Consider the following 12,365-nt stretch of genomic DNA (forward strand, 5'->3'; position numbering starts at 1 on the left):
TTGCACTTGTGCTTTAAAAGCGAGTGCTCTTTAGCAGCCTAGGAACCAGAGTAAGTTTGCTGCTCTTTCGGTCGACAGTGGCACGGCAACTACCTTGACTACCGTATTTATTCAAATATAGATCTTTTTTTTTTTTCTTGGTGCATTTTTATTTATTATTTGAGTTTAACCTAGAATTAAGTCCAAAGAAGTTTCGAGCATAATTTCTGAGCCTATCGCACTAACCCAGGATCTTGCCCATGTGAGCAGTTGTTCCTAGCAGTCCGGTGCAAAGCGGCGAAGCTCGACGCACGCGCTGGTGAGAGGCAGCAAGGAGGCGTGTGGCAGACATGATAATCGAGCCATCTCATCAGGAGTACAAGACTGGTTCTGTCCTATTAGCCGTCATCCTACTATCTTGCTATGTTTCCTCGCGACTTTTAGCTCCCGACATAAGTCTACATTGTCTGGAAATTTAGACGATGTCGGCGGTTAACCGGCCAGCACGGCTGACGAGCAATCTCTAAATTTCATTTCACCTTAATTCAAAGTGCAGTTGAGGCTACGACCCAATGGGACCAACCAAACAGTATCAAAACGTGTCATCGGGGCATTCACCCATCTTCCTGTATGTCTTCTTCAACGAAGCCCATCAAGTACAGCGAATGTGTCCTGTGACTTGCGCTTTTAGTACTGGTGTTTGTATGTGTTAGAGTCTTCGACTGTGCTCTGTCCTATGATGAAAAGAGAGGCTCTGAAATTCGTATCTGTACCTTTTTCCTTTTCTCCTATTTCCCCGAATATTAGGAACAACCAATAATAAAAGATCTATATTTGTTGCTTTGCTTAAGCCTATCTTGATCCAGCTGTGGCCAAATTCTTCGCAAAAATAGTACTTTGGCGCAAGATGTAGCGGACTTCGTTCATGTCGCGATTTGGTGCAGCACTTCCATCACCGCAATAGAATATCCAAAAACTGACGAAAGCTAAAAGGATAGGTACGCAGAAGCCTGTTTTCTGTTTAAAAATTTATGTTTGGCTATTTAATTAATTAATTATTTAAATTAATTTAAATTTATTTAATTTTAGAGCATGCAACGAGTTTGTTTTCGGAAGCATGCTTGCTGATGTGTAGTTTGCTCAGTCTGCTACAAGCTTAGCAGGAACAAAGGTGAGTCGGTCTAACATGCCAGACTTTCGAAACATGCTGCCAACGGCAGCAACAAAAAAATTCAATCTGAAGAGGACCTTGTAAAACTATTCACCTCCTAACTGCAAGAAAATTTATGTGTACCAACAGGTAATGGCAGGAGGAAAGCTGTCTGAATGTTAGACCCAAGCATGTGCTGGCAAGACAAATGAATTTACTCTCGATTTTATTGAAGGGCATTTCTTTGCCACCTGAAATATACTATGAAACAGCTGAATGACCAATCAATGTCTTAAATGCATGTTCTTGCTATACTATTTTAATCAAGTGAACGGCTTTTCTTCCTCTGAGCAGTAAAAGTTGAGAAAGCCAAGTCACTTCAAAATAAGAGCGCACAGAAACAACTGTGAGACATATTCAGACTCTGATCAACACGTGCAAAGAGTTCAGTTTCTTGCAAAGACAACAGGAAAAACTCAAACAGAAATCGAAAGCTCCACAAATGCAGAACCATGGCTGTAAACAGTGCTTACCAAGACTACGTTATTTGATCCCCGAGGCTTTCATCCAAAAGAGATTGCATTAACAAACACTATCATTATCAGGAGGGGGTGCCAACTAATGCCATCTGGAAGCTTTCAAGCACTACCACCTTTCAGCATATATAGCTAAGCATTCGGGATCACTTTCCAAATGGCCCAATCCGTAGCAAGGACCCATGAAACTGAACGAAACAATCCGAGTGTGGCATCCAGACACCCCTTTTCTGTCGTACATTCCAGCTGCCTTTTAACAAACCTGACCACCCATATTCCAGTGGCCTCCAAGTAGGTGTACATTGCATACATAACATACATCATATATCTTGACCAATGAACTGCACACACCATTGTGAAGCCGATGCATGCCACCTTTGTGATGGTGTTTGTAGCTTGTTTATGCAAGTCCAATACATCTCGCACCAATGAGCTGCAAGTACCATTGTAAAGGTGACGTACGCAATACATCCATACATCATATATTGCAAAGGCGATGTATGAGGCACATCACCTTCGCAATGATTAGATACATCTCGCACCAATCGGTTATACGTACCATTATGAAGGTTATTTCCATCTTACATCCATTCATCGTACATTGCAAAAGCACTGCACAATGCACATCACATTAGCGAAAGTTCGTAGCTCAATGTGATTCAATACATCTCGCACCAATGAATACAAGTACCATTGTGATGGGGATATCCATCATACATTGCAAAGGTGCTGTAAGATGTACATCACATTCGCAATGTTATTTGTAGCTCGATGGTACAATTTAATACACCTCACACCAAAGGTATGAGGTGCAAGGTGATGCCCATCATGCGTCGTATGTCATACACATCATGTATTGTGAAGGCAGTGTATGGTGTAGCTTTGCAATGGTATTTGTAGCACACTGGTGCAATTAGATACATCTTGTACCAATCGGTTATAGGCACCACCATGGAAGTCCATTGCAAAGGCGGTGTACGATGTGCATTACCTTCACTATGGTATTTGTAGCTCGTTGGTGCAATTCAATAGATCACAAAGGCACAGGTATTTATGGTATTTGTAGCTCAGCACGGTTCAACAGACAATGTCGGCAGTAAGCGTCCAGCGAGCGCGATCAGACTTGGCGCTCGACGCGGAAGCTCATCGTGATGAGGCCCTCGATGCCAGCTTCGATGACGTCCCCCTCCTGGACGGGGCCGACACCCTTCGGGGTGCCGGTGAGCACCAAATCGCCCGGCTCGAGGGTGAAGAGGCCGCTGGCGTGGCTGAGCACAGCCGCCACGCCGAACAGCATGTCGCTGGTCGAGCCACGCTGGCGCTCGATGCCGTTCACATTGCACCAGAGCGTCAGCGCCTGCGGGTCTGCGACGGCCTCGCGCGGCATGAAGGCGCTGACGGGGCAGGCCGTGTCGAAGCCCTTAGCGGTTTCCCAGGGCAGGCCCCTGCGCTGGGACTCGCGCTGGACGTCTCGGGCGGTCATGTCGAGGGCCAGCGCGTAGCCGCCCACCACGTCCAGGGCCGTGTCTGGGTTCAGGTCGCGGGCGCGGCGCCCCACCACCACCCCCAGCTCCACCTCATGGTGCAGCTCCTGACAGCCGCGGGGAATCTGCGCACGGAGCGTGCCGCTTGAAAGCGACGGTTTTGGATGGGAACCTTGTACGGATCTTTCTTGCTCTTGTTGGTCTCACCAACGCTGTGGTGTCGTGTGACATTAGTGTCACATGATGCCACAGTGTTGTGCGACGTGACCACAATTTCCCCGCTAAATGTAATCGGGGAATATCTGATAGAAAGTGCCGCCTGTTAAAAGCCTGATCGAGTACTACTGCACGTTCATTGCATTGGATGGAATGCCTAAGGAAACTAAGGTGATCGGAAAGCTTTGTGAGAGACGCTATAGCCTTCATCTGTAAAAGACTGTCGCTGCGGCCGATGCTGTCCGTGTCGTGGTGTATGTTTTTTGCCTCACAAAATCCTCAAAACGTGTACCTTCGAACAAAAAATTGGCAGCAACCTATATCTCCAAAGTCCTAAAGCGCATGAAATGCAGTATTTGAGCAGCAATCATTTCAGTTTGTTCAGACGACGTAATGCAATTGTTTTGAGAGTGAAGAACCTATAATTCTATAAATTTCCCCGCTGAATTTAGCAGGGGAATTGAATTGGTGTATAGGCCAGATGACATCAATTTTCCTGCAAAATGAAACTGCCAATTTTGTCACTAAATGTATTGAGGGAACTATATTGGTGTATAGGCTTAGTGATGTCAAATTCCCCACAGGAAAACTGAATGAGTGTTCAGGTCATGTGACGTCAATTTCCCCGCTGAATTTAAAAGGGAAACTGAATTAGTGTAGAGGTCGTGTGAAGTCAATTTCCCCGCTAAATTTAGTGGGGAAACTGAATTGACATTTAAGTCACGAGACATAGATTTTCCTGCGATGTTTAGCGAGGAAACTTAATTGGTGTATAGGAACAGGCGGCGTTCCAAAACAAATAAATGACTCTTGACAACAGACTGAACAGCTGCACTGAACTGAGGATTATAATGTGAATGAGGCAGAGAGAGGTGTATTCTTGGGGCAATAGAATGGGAAAGGTACTTGCCTTAATTGGATTGCCCTCTGTGACGTAGGCTGTGGGAGGCTTCATAAACAGCAAGGGCTTCTCTGGAACTTCATTGCCGAGTTCAATGGCATGGTCCCTGGAAAAAGAAAGACCTTCAGTGCAATTGCACGTCGCCAGCTTTACTGCTCTTTACTTTCAAGCAAGGGGTTCGACAATGGATCAGTCAGACGAGCTGTCACAATGTATTGGTCCGACGGCTGCCAAATTTTCCATGAATCGGATCACTTGCAACAAACTACTTGTACCAATTTTATGAATCGGAAGTTGGTTACCAATGTGCATCACAGATGTTGCGCCAACGCTGTCTTAAGAACAATTTGGTCCCTACCCGTTCAGGGAGCGTAAACAGCGTCATCTGAAGTATAACAAGACCGAACTGCAGAGTAGGCTAAACAAAAACTTGGGAAGACTCGCATTTGGGTCGGTGCGTTTTGATACCTTCGACGGCAGATTTGGTATTAAAAGATGTAAATTGGACTGTTATGTGCTGCAAAGCGTTCCTATGCCGTGGGGAATTGCAATCTCCAAAACCTATCCTTGAAACTTTAATGCCCCCGCGCCCCACTCCTTTTACACATTCACAGCCAAGGCCCATTCGTGCAGCAGTGTTCGGCAACTCCTGACTGTGTTGCCGTGCTTGGAAGCTGCCCCGCACAGATGCATTACTTCATCTGCATCTGCGATGAACAGGCTGGCGACGGCATTGGGCATAGAGTCCCGGAAACACAAGCTGTCATAGAGCTGGGTCTGCCTGAAGAGTTGGCCACTGCACTTGTTGCGCCAGGGCACAAAGCGGAGTTATTCGTCTTGCGGAGTGTCGGGACCGATTATTTGGACCAACAGGGATATGGTGGTTACGTCTTGCTGGCGTTGGCTGCAGGTACAAGGACAGACTTATCTGCAGACCCACCTCGAGCATGTTCCTAGGCATGCTTGCACAATTCATGTGGAGGGCAAGTTTGTCTGCTTTCTGCCCAGGGGTTGCAATGATGTCAGAACGCCGAGCTCTTATTGGCCGACTGAAAAAAATAGTGGGTAGACCTCGAGTAGGGTGACCACCTTCCTGCTAGAGGAATGCGGGACACACGAAATGGGGGGGGGGGGGGGGATTAGAGTAAATTTATGAACACGCACACCACGAACCGAGGCTCTGTTAACACATTTAATATCATGTGCGGTTTATACACCTGAAAATTGTATTGCAGCAATTAAGCTAAAATATGTTATTAAAGGTGTCGAAACTGACCGCTTAAAAATGAACTGCACCACAACTCAATGCACCCAATGAAATTAACAAATTAGTGATGCACCAACTAGCTAAATTATCACTTTTTTAATTAAGAAAGATTAAGAAACAGCAAATATTTTTCGGGTTATTGTTTCCGGTCAACGCTTACTTTTATAAACATGGTCCTACACACATTGTTAACATTATGCCCTTTTTCAACCGTTGCGAGTTGCAAGCTTTTTGACTTGCGTGGCTGTCTTCACTAAAAAGAGCTTTCACAGCAACCGTCTTGCATTGACACAATGGTATGAAGATAATTACAATAATTTATATTTAAACTTTTGCCAAGCGATTTTCTCCATAGTAACCCTGAGACGTAGGAACCTTACAATATTTGGCCACCAAGGAGAAAGGTACAACGGCGCTTGTACTTCAAATCAACTGCAAGAACGACGGTCGCTTCCCTCAATGCCTGAATAGAAAATGAAGTACCACTGCAATTCACGCGATTACCAGCAACTTCCGCGCTTCCTTTGCCCCGTTGCTCAGCAGCACCATGAGTTGCTGAGTGAATTTTACGACAGTGTGAAATGCGGGACATTTTGAAGATTTCGGAATTTCTCGCGGGACATGAGCCCTCAATGCGGGACAGTCCCGCTAGTTGCGGGACGGGTAGTCACACTAACCTCGAGGCACCTAGCATTGACGTCCTACCCACTATCCCTCCAAAGTCAATGAGAACTCGGCGTCGCCGCAACCCACGCGCAAGAAACAGACGACCTGCTCGAACTCCGCATGCGTTGAACATGTCAGCAGATAGTCTTTGTATAACCAATGTGACGTCCACACAAGGAAGAAACACGCCTCACACAATGTCTGCACTGTCTTTTGTACGATGTACCAAGGGCATGACCGCGGCTTTTAAACTTCTGGTGTTAGGACATCCCGTGGTGGAAGGCAAGAGCCTAGTGTGCTTCGGCAGCAGTCAATGTAGCCTGCTTTCTGTTGGAGGTTCCAAGCGTCACCTGGGCTGAAAGCACCTGTGCACAGACTCGCCATGAAAGCACAAAGGTTTCGCACCAAAGTAGGAAATCGTCCGTCGACATTCTCTTTTTGTGTGCCTTTCCACCTTGCGTTCCTGACTCCCGCTTGCTATTAATGCATCGTTCACCATGGAGTATTATGTACCAAGCACCAAACGCAGCACCATGCCAACCGGCCAGTCATCCAGTTTTCAATTTCAAACATGCGCCCAAGTCGAGACATTTGTCCAACTCCCTATCAAAATTAAAACGAAAGCTTAACGTGGCCAAAATCGAACACCCACTCTACAGTTATCATCATCACCACCATGAAGGGTCATGTGAGAAACTATCGTATATCTGATGGTTAGTGCCGTCCCAAAAGTCGCTGAGCTGCGATGCTAACAGGGTTGTCGGTTTCGGTTCAGAGCGATCCTAGCAGTTGTAACGAAGGCCGACAACTCATCAGCAACTCCGAAATTGCAGGGAAGATTGCCTCATATGGTGTGGGTCAGCCCCCACAGGGAACACCCTCGGTCGGACAATCGCAAGGAATGTTGCACCCAAGTGTCAAGATAGGCCCCAAAGCACCTGTGGCTGTATCCACTAGCCAGTTGCGCCAGTGTGGCGGAAGCGCAAAGCACGTGAATTACCTGTAATTCCTCCCCACGCATATGATCTTCCTGCCGAACTCCGTAAACCTGCTCAGCCTCATGATGAACAATCTGGACAGCTACTGCGACTGACCGTGACCGACGACGTGACCCGCGCCCCGTCGTCCCTGGATGACTCAATATCTGTTGATTTGATTAGCTTCGTTTGTAAAGGAGGGTAGCTTGCGCCACCTAGCCTATAACATTTACAGTCTCTAATTTTGCTGTCCAGGTTTCTCTGCGTTTGCGTCAGTCTGAAGGTGTTTTTCTTCAACAAGAGAGCTTAGTTATAAAACATAACTGCAAAAGCTCAATAAAACTCATCTGGCTATGTAATATTTTTGCATTTACAATTTTTATTTTAGCATTACTTTTGTTTTCGTAGCAAGTTTGAAAAAAGGTAGCCATCAGCATCAACATAAATGGCGGCCTCCTATGTGACATGCGGTGTGTGAACGGTATGAACTGCTGTGTGAATAGTTCAATAGTAGTTTATTCCACTTGTTTGTGCCAAACGCTTAAGGCGTGCAAGCGGTGAGGAAAGGCGAAAGAAATACGCTGCCTGTTGGTGTGGCTTTGTCTCCGGTGCCGTGCGAGATGGATGCAGTCTCCAAGCAGCGGAATGTCCTGGCCGAGTGCTACGGGCTGCTCGGGCAGCTCCCGGTGGACGTGGCTGACGTGGGCGGGGTTCTGGAAAGGCTGAACGGATGCAGCTTCGCTGTCCAGTTTGTCAGCAGCAGGGACGCGGATGTGCTGCTGGTGAGACTGATCAAGGCCCTTCCGTGCGTAGACGACGGCCTAGTTTCAGGCCTCTGCCTGCTGGTCTCCAACATCTGCACCAAGCAACAGGTGACTCTGGAGGACAAGACTCTACATACGCTGCTGGAGTACCTGCTCCGTTGTCTGCGCCTCTGCAGCCCATGGGTGCTCCCCGCTGCCGTGGATGCTTGTGGGGCGCTCGTTTACGCCAACATGGCCAGGCTGGAGCCGCTCTGGGAGCAGCTCCTCGCCAGTGGAGGCGCCCTGGAAACTCTGCTGCGACCTGACGAACCCGACGGCAAGCTCAGGCTGGCAGCCCTGCGGACCCTGGGAGCCATGACTGTCAAGGGGGAGCCCCCGTTGCCCGACTGGTGCACTGCTCGGATGCTGGACTTGCTCCTGGACTGTCTTACCGACACACACTGCTCCGACCCCAGCGTCCCTGTCGAGGCGTTGATGACGAGTGCTCTGAAGTCCCTGCAGAAAGTTTTTTCTACCAAGTGGGGCGTGCGCAGTGACCAGCTGGGGAGGCTGTTGGGAGTCCTGAAGCACCTGTCATTCCACGGGTTCCCTGGACAGAAGAGTGTGCGGTGTCCAAGCCTCGTTCCGAGCCCGCTGTGCCTCCACCTGCCGGTGCCCCAGATCACCGAACAGTTTAGGCCCGTGACGCCCAAAAAGCGCCGGCGCAGACATCGCAAGGCTCAGGGGGACGAAGGGGACACTCCACAGGACGTGGAGAGCAGTGGGAAGACATCTTGGAAGGGTGCGTCCAGTTCAGACTCTGAATTCTCGGACTCTGAGAGCGGCCAGCTGGCCCGACAGAGGCACCAGCAGAGCTCCGTCCGGCGCCACGTCTACCTGGCACTGCGGGCATTGGTCAAGGCAGTGGACTGCAGAGAGATGTTCAGCTACTGGCTGCACTTCCTGCCAGATATTCCCGTGACCCTGGGGGCCCCTCAGACACAGACAATCCTGCTGACCATTCTCAGAGACCCAAATCCACAGGTCCGAACAGTAGCCTTGGAGCTACTGACCGACATCATGAGTCACTACAAACCGTTCCTGGGCCTTGCATCGCATAGCGGAGTGCAGAGGACTGCCTTCAGGACGCTGTCCGAGACCGTGGCCGCCATCATTGGGGAAGTGCACCGCTGCCTGCACCTGGCCCTCATTGCCGAGACCTGCCCTGCGCAGACGGTGCAGCTGCTCAAGTGCCTGGCTGCCGTGGTCTCCGGGTCACCGTACCACCGACTGCAGGCTGGACTGCTCACGCGCTTGGTTGGAGACGTGGCAGCTCTTTTGGACCACAGAGATCTCCAGGTGCAAGTGGGCTCTCTAACAGTTCTGGGTGCTGTGGTGGGCATGGTGCCTGTCTCAAGGGCAGAGGTGGAGGCCTCTCTGCATCCACAACAACTGCTGGCGACCTGCGCTTCCAAGCTGCTGGTCTCTGACGAGGCCCTGAGGATCTCCTCCACGGTGGTGCGTGTGGAGGCACTCCAGCTGCTCACCCTCCTGTTCCAAGGCAGCCTGCTCGACCTTCGCGAGTCTGCAGATAAGGTTGTGGCAGTGGTCAGGCTGTGCCTCTTGGACGCTCATCTGGCAATCCAGCTTCATGCCATCAAGTTGCTCGGTGCATTCAGCAGGGAACTGTCCACCTCTCTGTCAGCAACGTCTTGCACAGAGGAAGCCCAGAGCCTCTTGAAGTTGGGTCTGGACCTGTGGCTGACCTGTGCCCTGGAAGGGAGCTTGCAGCGCTGTCTGCAAGACGACTCACTGCCTGTGCTCCAGGCAGAGGCCTGCAGCTGCCTGGCCAGTGTGGGATCCCAGGTTTGGGATGCCCTACCAGAAGACAGGAGGCTAGTGTGCATCACCCTGGTGCTTGCTCTGGCAAAGGATGGGGTGGACACCGTAGTGCGCAATGCAGCCATCCGCTGTCTGGGGAACCTGTGTGCCTATGCGTCCCTGCGAGAAGATCTGCTCTTCCTGATGGACGTTGGTGACGTGGTCTTGGAGGCCCTGGGGGAGCCCAGCCTCAGGATGAAGGCCTCCTGGACACTGAGCAACCTGACTGAAATGCTGGCAGACCTCAGGAAGCAGGGCTCTAGGACTGAGGTGCCAGCAACCTTCCTGTCATCCCTGGGCACTGCGGCCCTCTGCCTACAGAAGGACAAGAACCACGCCCAGGCCAATGCTGTTAGGTCTTTGGGCTGCCTCTTGCAGTTTTTTACCAGGGACCATCTGGGAAGAGAAGACATTGGCATGCTTGTCGTCAAGTCTGTGGATTCCCTGATTCAGGGTTTACGTGCTGGGCTAATGAAAGTACGCTGGAATGCCTGTTACTCCCTGGGAAGCATGCTCGCCAACGAAGATATTGTTGCCGGGACAAACGTGCGGCCTGTGCTGGATGCTCTCCTCGGGAGCCTGGTCAGCTGCAGCAATCTGAAGGTGCGCATCCAGGCAGCGACCGCACTTTGTGCACCCCAGACACGGGCTGCTTACGGATCTGAGTGGGCCACCGTGTGGCGAGGCCTGCTGGCTGCTCTTGAGGCAGCTGATCAGCCCGTGGACTACCGGGAGCTCCAGCATCAAAACCAGCTGCGGGACCAGTTGTGCCTGAGCATCTGCCACTTGCTGGCACTAGCAGAGGCCCAAGACATCTCAGAAATCGAGCCTGCCAGCCGGGACTACGAAGGTCGGATTTTTAATGCCTTTAAGAAAGCTTTGTCGAAAGAGGCGATTAGAGAAAGCTTGAAGAGAGCACACGACAACTTGGCCAAGGAGAGTGATGATCCTTGCTGCTCCAAGACTACTAGGGTGCTGCTGGCTTCTCTGCTAAATGGTGACTTAACTGAGCTTCAGTCGCAGATGCACTCTTTGCAAGTCAAATGAGAAGGTTTTTTTTTATTTTTCTTAAAGCATGAAGTGCTTTTTATCAGGACCCCCAATCCTAAAATTTTCTTCGTCCTTGCATTTTCTGCTAAATTTAGCAGGTAACCTATATTTGTGTTTAGGTCACGTGATCTATACATCAGGTAAGTTTGCCTGTCAAAGTTGGCAGAAAAATTTATGCCACGTGACCTATACACCAATTCAGTTTTCCTGCAAAATTTAGCTGGAAAATTGACGCAACGTGACCTGACGTCAAGTGACCTATGCACCAATTCACTTTCCCTGCTAAATTGGGCGAGACATCTGATGTCACGTGCCCTGACGTCACAAGACTTAGACACCAATTGTTTCCCCACTAAATTTAGCAACAAAAAAATGAAAGCCGTTTACAAATCCCTGTAACGCCGAATTGGAGCGCAGCTCTTGAGGAGGAGTAGGGAAGGGTACTGAGGGGGGTCACGTCACCTGCGGGTAGTCACGTGACCCCCCCCCGTCCCCGGTTACGCCGACGCCGCTCAGGCTGGAAACGGGCCCCTAAGAGCTGCGCTCTAAAAGTGAAAGCCGTTTACAAATCCCTGTAACGCCGAATTGGAGCGCATTTTTGAGGAGGAGTAGGGAAGGGTACTGAGGGGGGTCACGTCACCTGCGGGTAGTCACGTGACCTCGGGGGGGGGGGGGGGGGGGGGGGGTCACGTGACCTTCCCTGGTTACGCCGACGCCGCTCAGGCTGGAAACGGGCCCCTAAGAGCTGCGCTCTAAAATTAACATCACTTGACCTGATGTCACTTGACTTACACCAATTCAGTTTCCCCGCTAAATTTGGCAGGGAAATTGTTGTCACATAACCTGACGACACAGGACGCATACATAAAATTTTTTCCCCCAATGCTAGCAGGAAAACTGACATCACATGGCCGATACACATAGTTGGTGGGGGAATTGATGTCATGTGACCTATGCACCCAGTTTCCCTGCTTACTGTTCCGGAGAAATTGACCGAAATAAACATCCTTCTTTACTCCCCAAAACAATGGTTTAATGCATTCTAAATAATTTGAAACAATTGCACCTTGAATACTGCATTTCATGCATTACAGGACTTTAGATATAAAGGTCTCTGCCAATATTTCGGATGTGATATATATGCAATGCTTCATTCATAGGAAGCTTCCATATTTATGGATAGTTGGAACTCTAATGGGATCATAATATTTAAGTAGCTCATTTAGCTTAAAATTTTTAGTTTTGTTTAAAACCACTGTAGTTGTACTTATCATACATACATTTTAGCAGTGGCGTCACTAAGGAGGAGGGGGGATTTGCAGAGGGCGACCACTTTGGTTGCCGCTGGCCCTAGTGACGCCACTGCGTTTTAGCAGTACACTTTCATGATGTCACTGATACGTTGATATTTTGCCAGGGCCCTGTGCAGCAGCATGTTAGTGATCAACTATTCTTCCATGGCTTTTGCCATTTCTCATTGGCCAGAACACGCTTATATTGTTTGAGGCTTCACTG

The 12,365-nt window shown here is 49.5% G+C and overlaps 2 protein-coding genes across 2 annotated transcripts; one reads left to right on the top strand and one right to left on the bottom strand.

Moving 5' to 3' along the window:
* Positions 1-1,338: 1,338 nt before the first annotated feature.
* On the bottom strand, positions 1,339-7,364 carry LOC8050901 (acylpyruvase FAHD1, mitochondrial). Its single transcript, XM_002434940.5, has 3 exons — positions 7,200-7,364; positions 4,276-4,372; positions 1,339-3,274 (listed from the first exon to the last, which is right to left on the bottom strand). The coding sequence occupies exons 1-3, from the start codon at positions 7,259-7,261 to the stop codon at positions 2,783-2,785; spliced, it is 651 nt and encodes a 216-aa protein (XP_002434985.2). The 5' UTR covers positions 7,262-7,364; the 3' UTR covers positions 1,339-2,782.
* A 256-nt stretch (positions 7,365-7,620) lies between these two features.
* Positions 7,621-11,900, top strand: LOC8050900 (HEAT repeat-containing protein 6). Its single transcript, XM_029985592.4, has one exon. The coding sequence runs from the start codon at positions 7,797-7,799 to the stop codon at positions 10,845-10,847; it is 3,051 nt and encodes a 1,016-aa protein (XP_029841452.2). The 5' UTR covers positions 7,621-7,796; the 3' UTR covers positions 10,848-11,900.
* Positions 11,901-12,365: the final 465 nt, after the last annotated feature.

The sequence above is a fragment of the Ixodes scapularis genome, unplaced genomic scaffold, assembly GCF_016920785.2.
Source record: "Ixodes scapularis isolate PalLabHiFi unplaced genomic scaffold, ASM1692078v2 PGA_scaffold7__128_contigs__length_106722199, whole genome shotgun sequence".
NCBI classification, from domain to species: Eukaryota; Metazoa; Arthropoda; class Arachnida; order Ixodida; family Ixodidae; genus Ixodes; species Ixodes scapularis.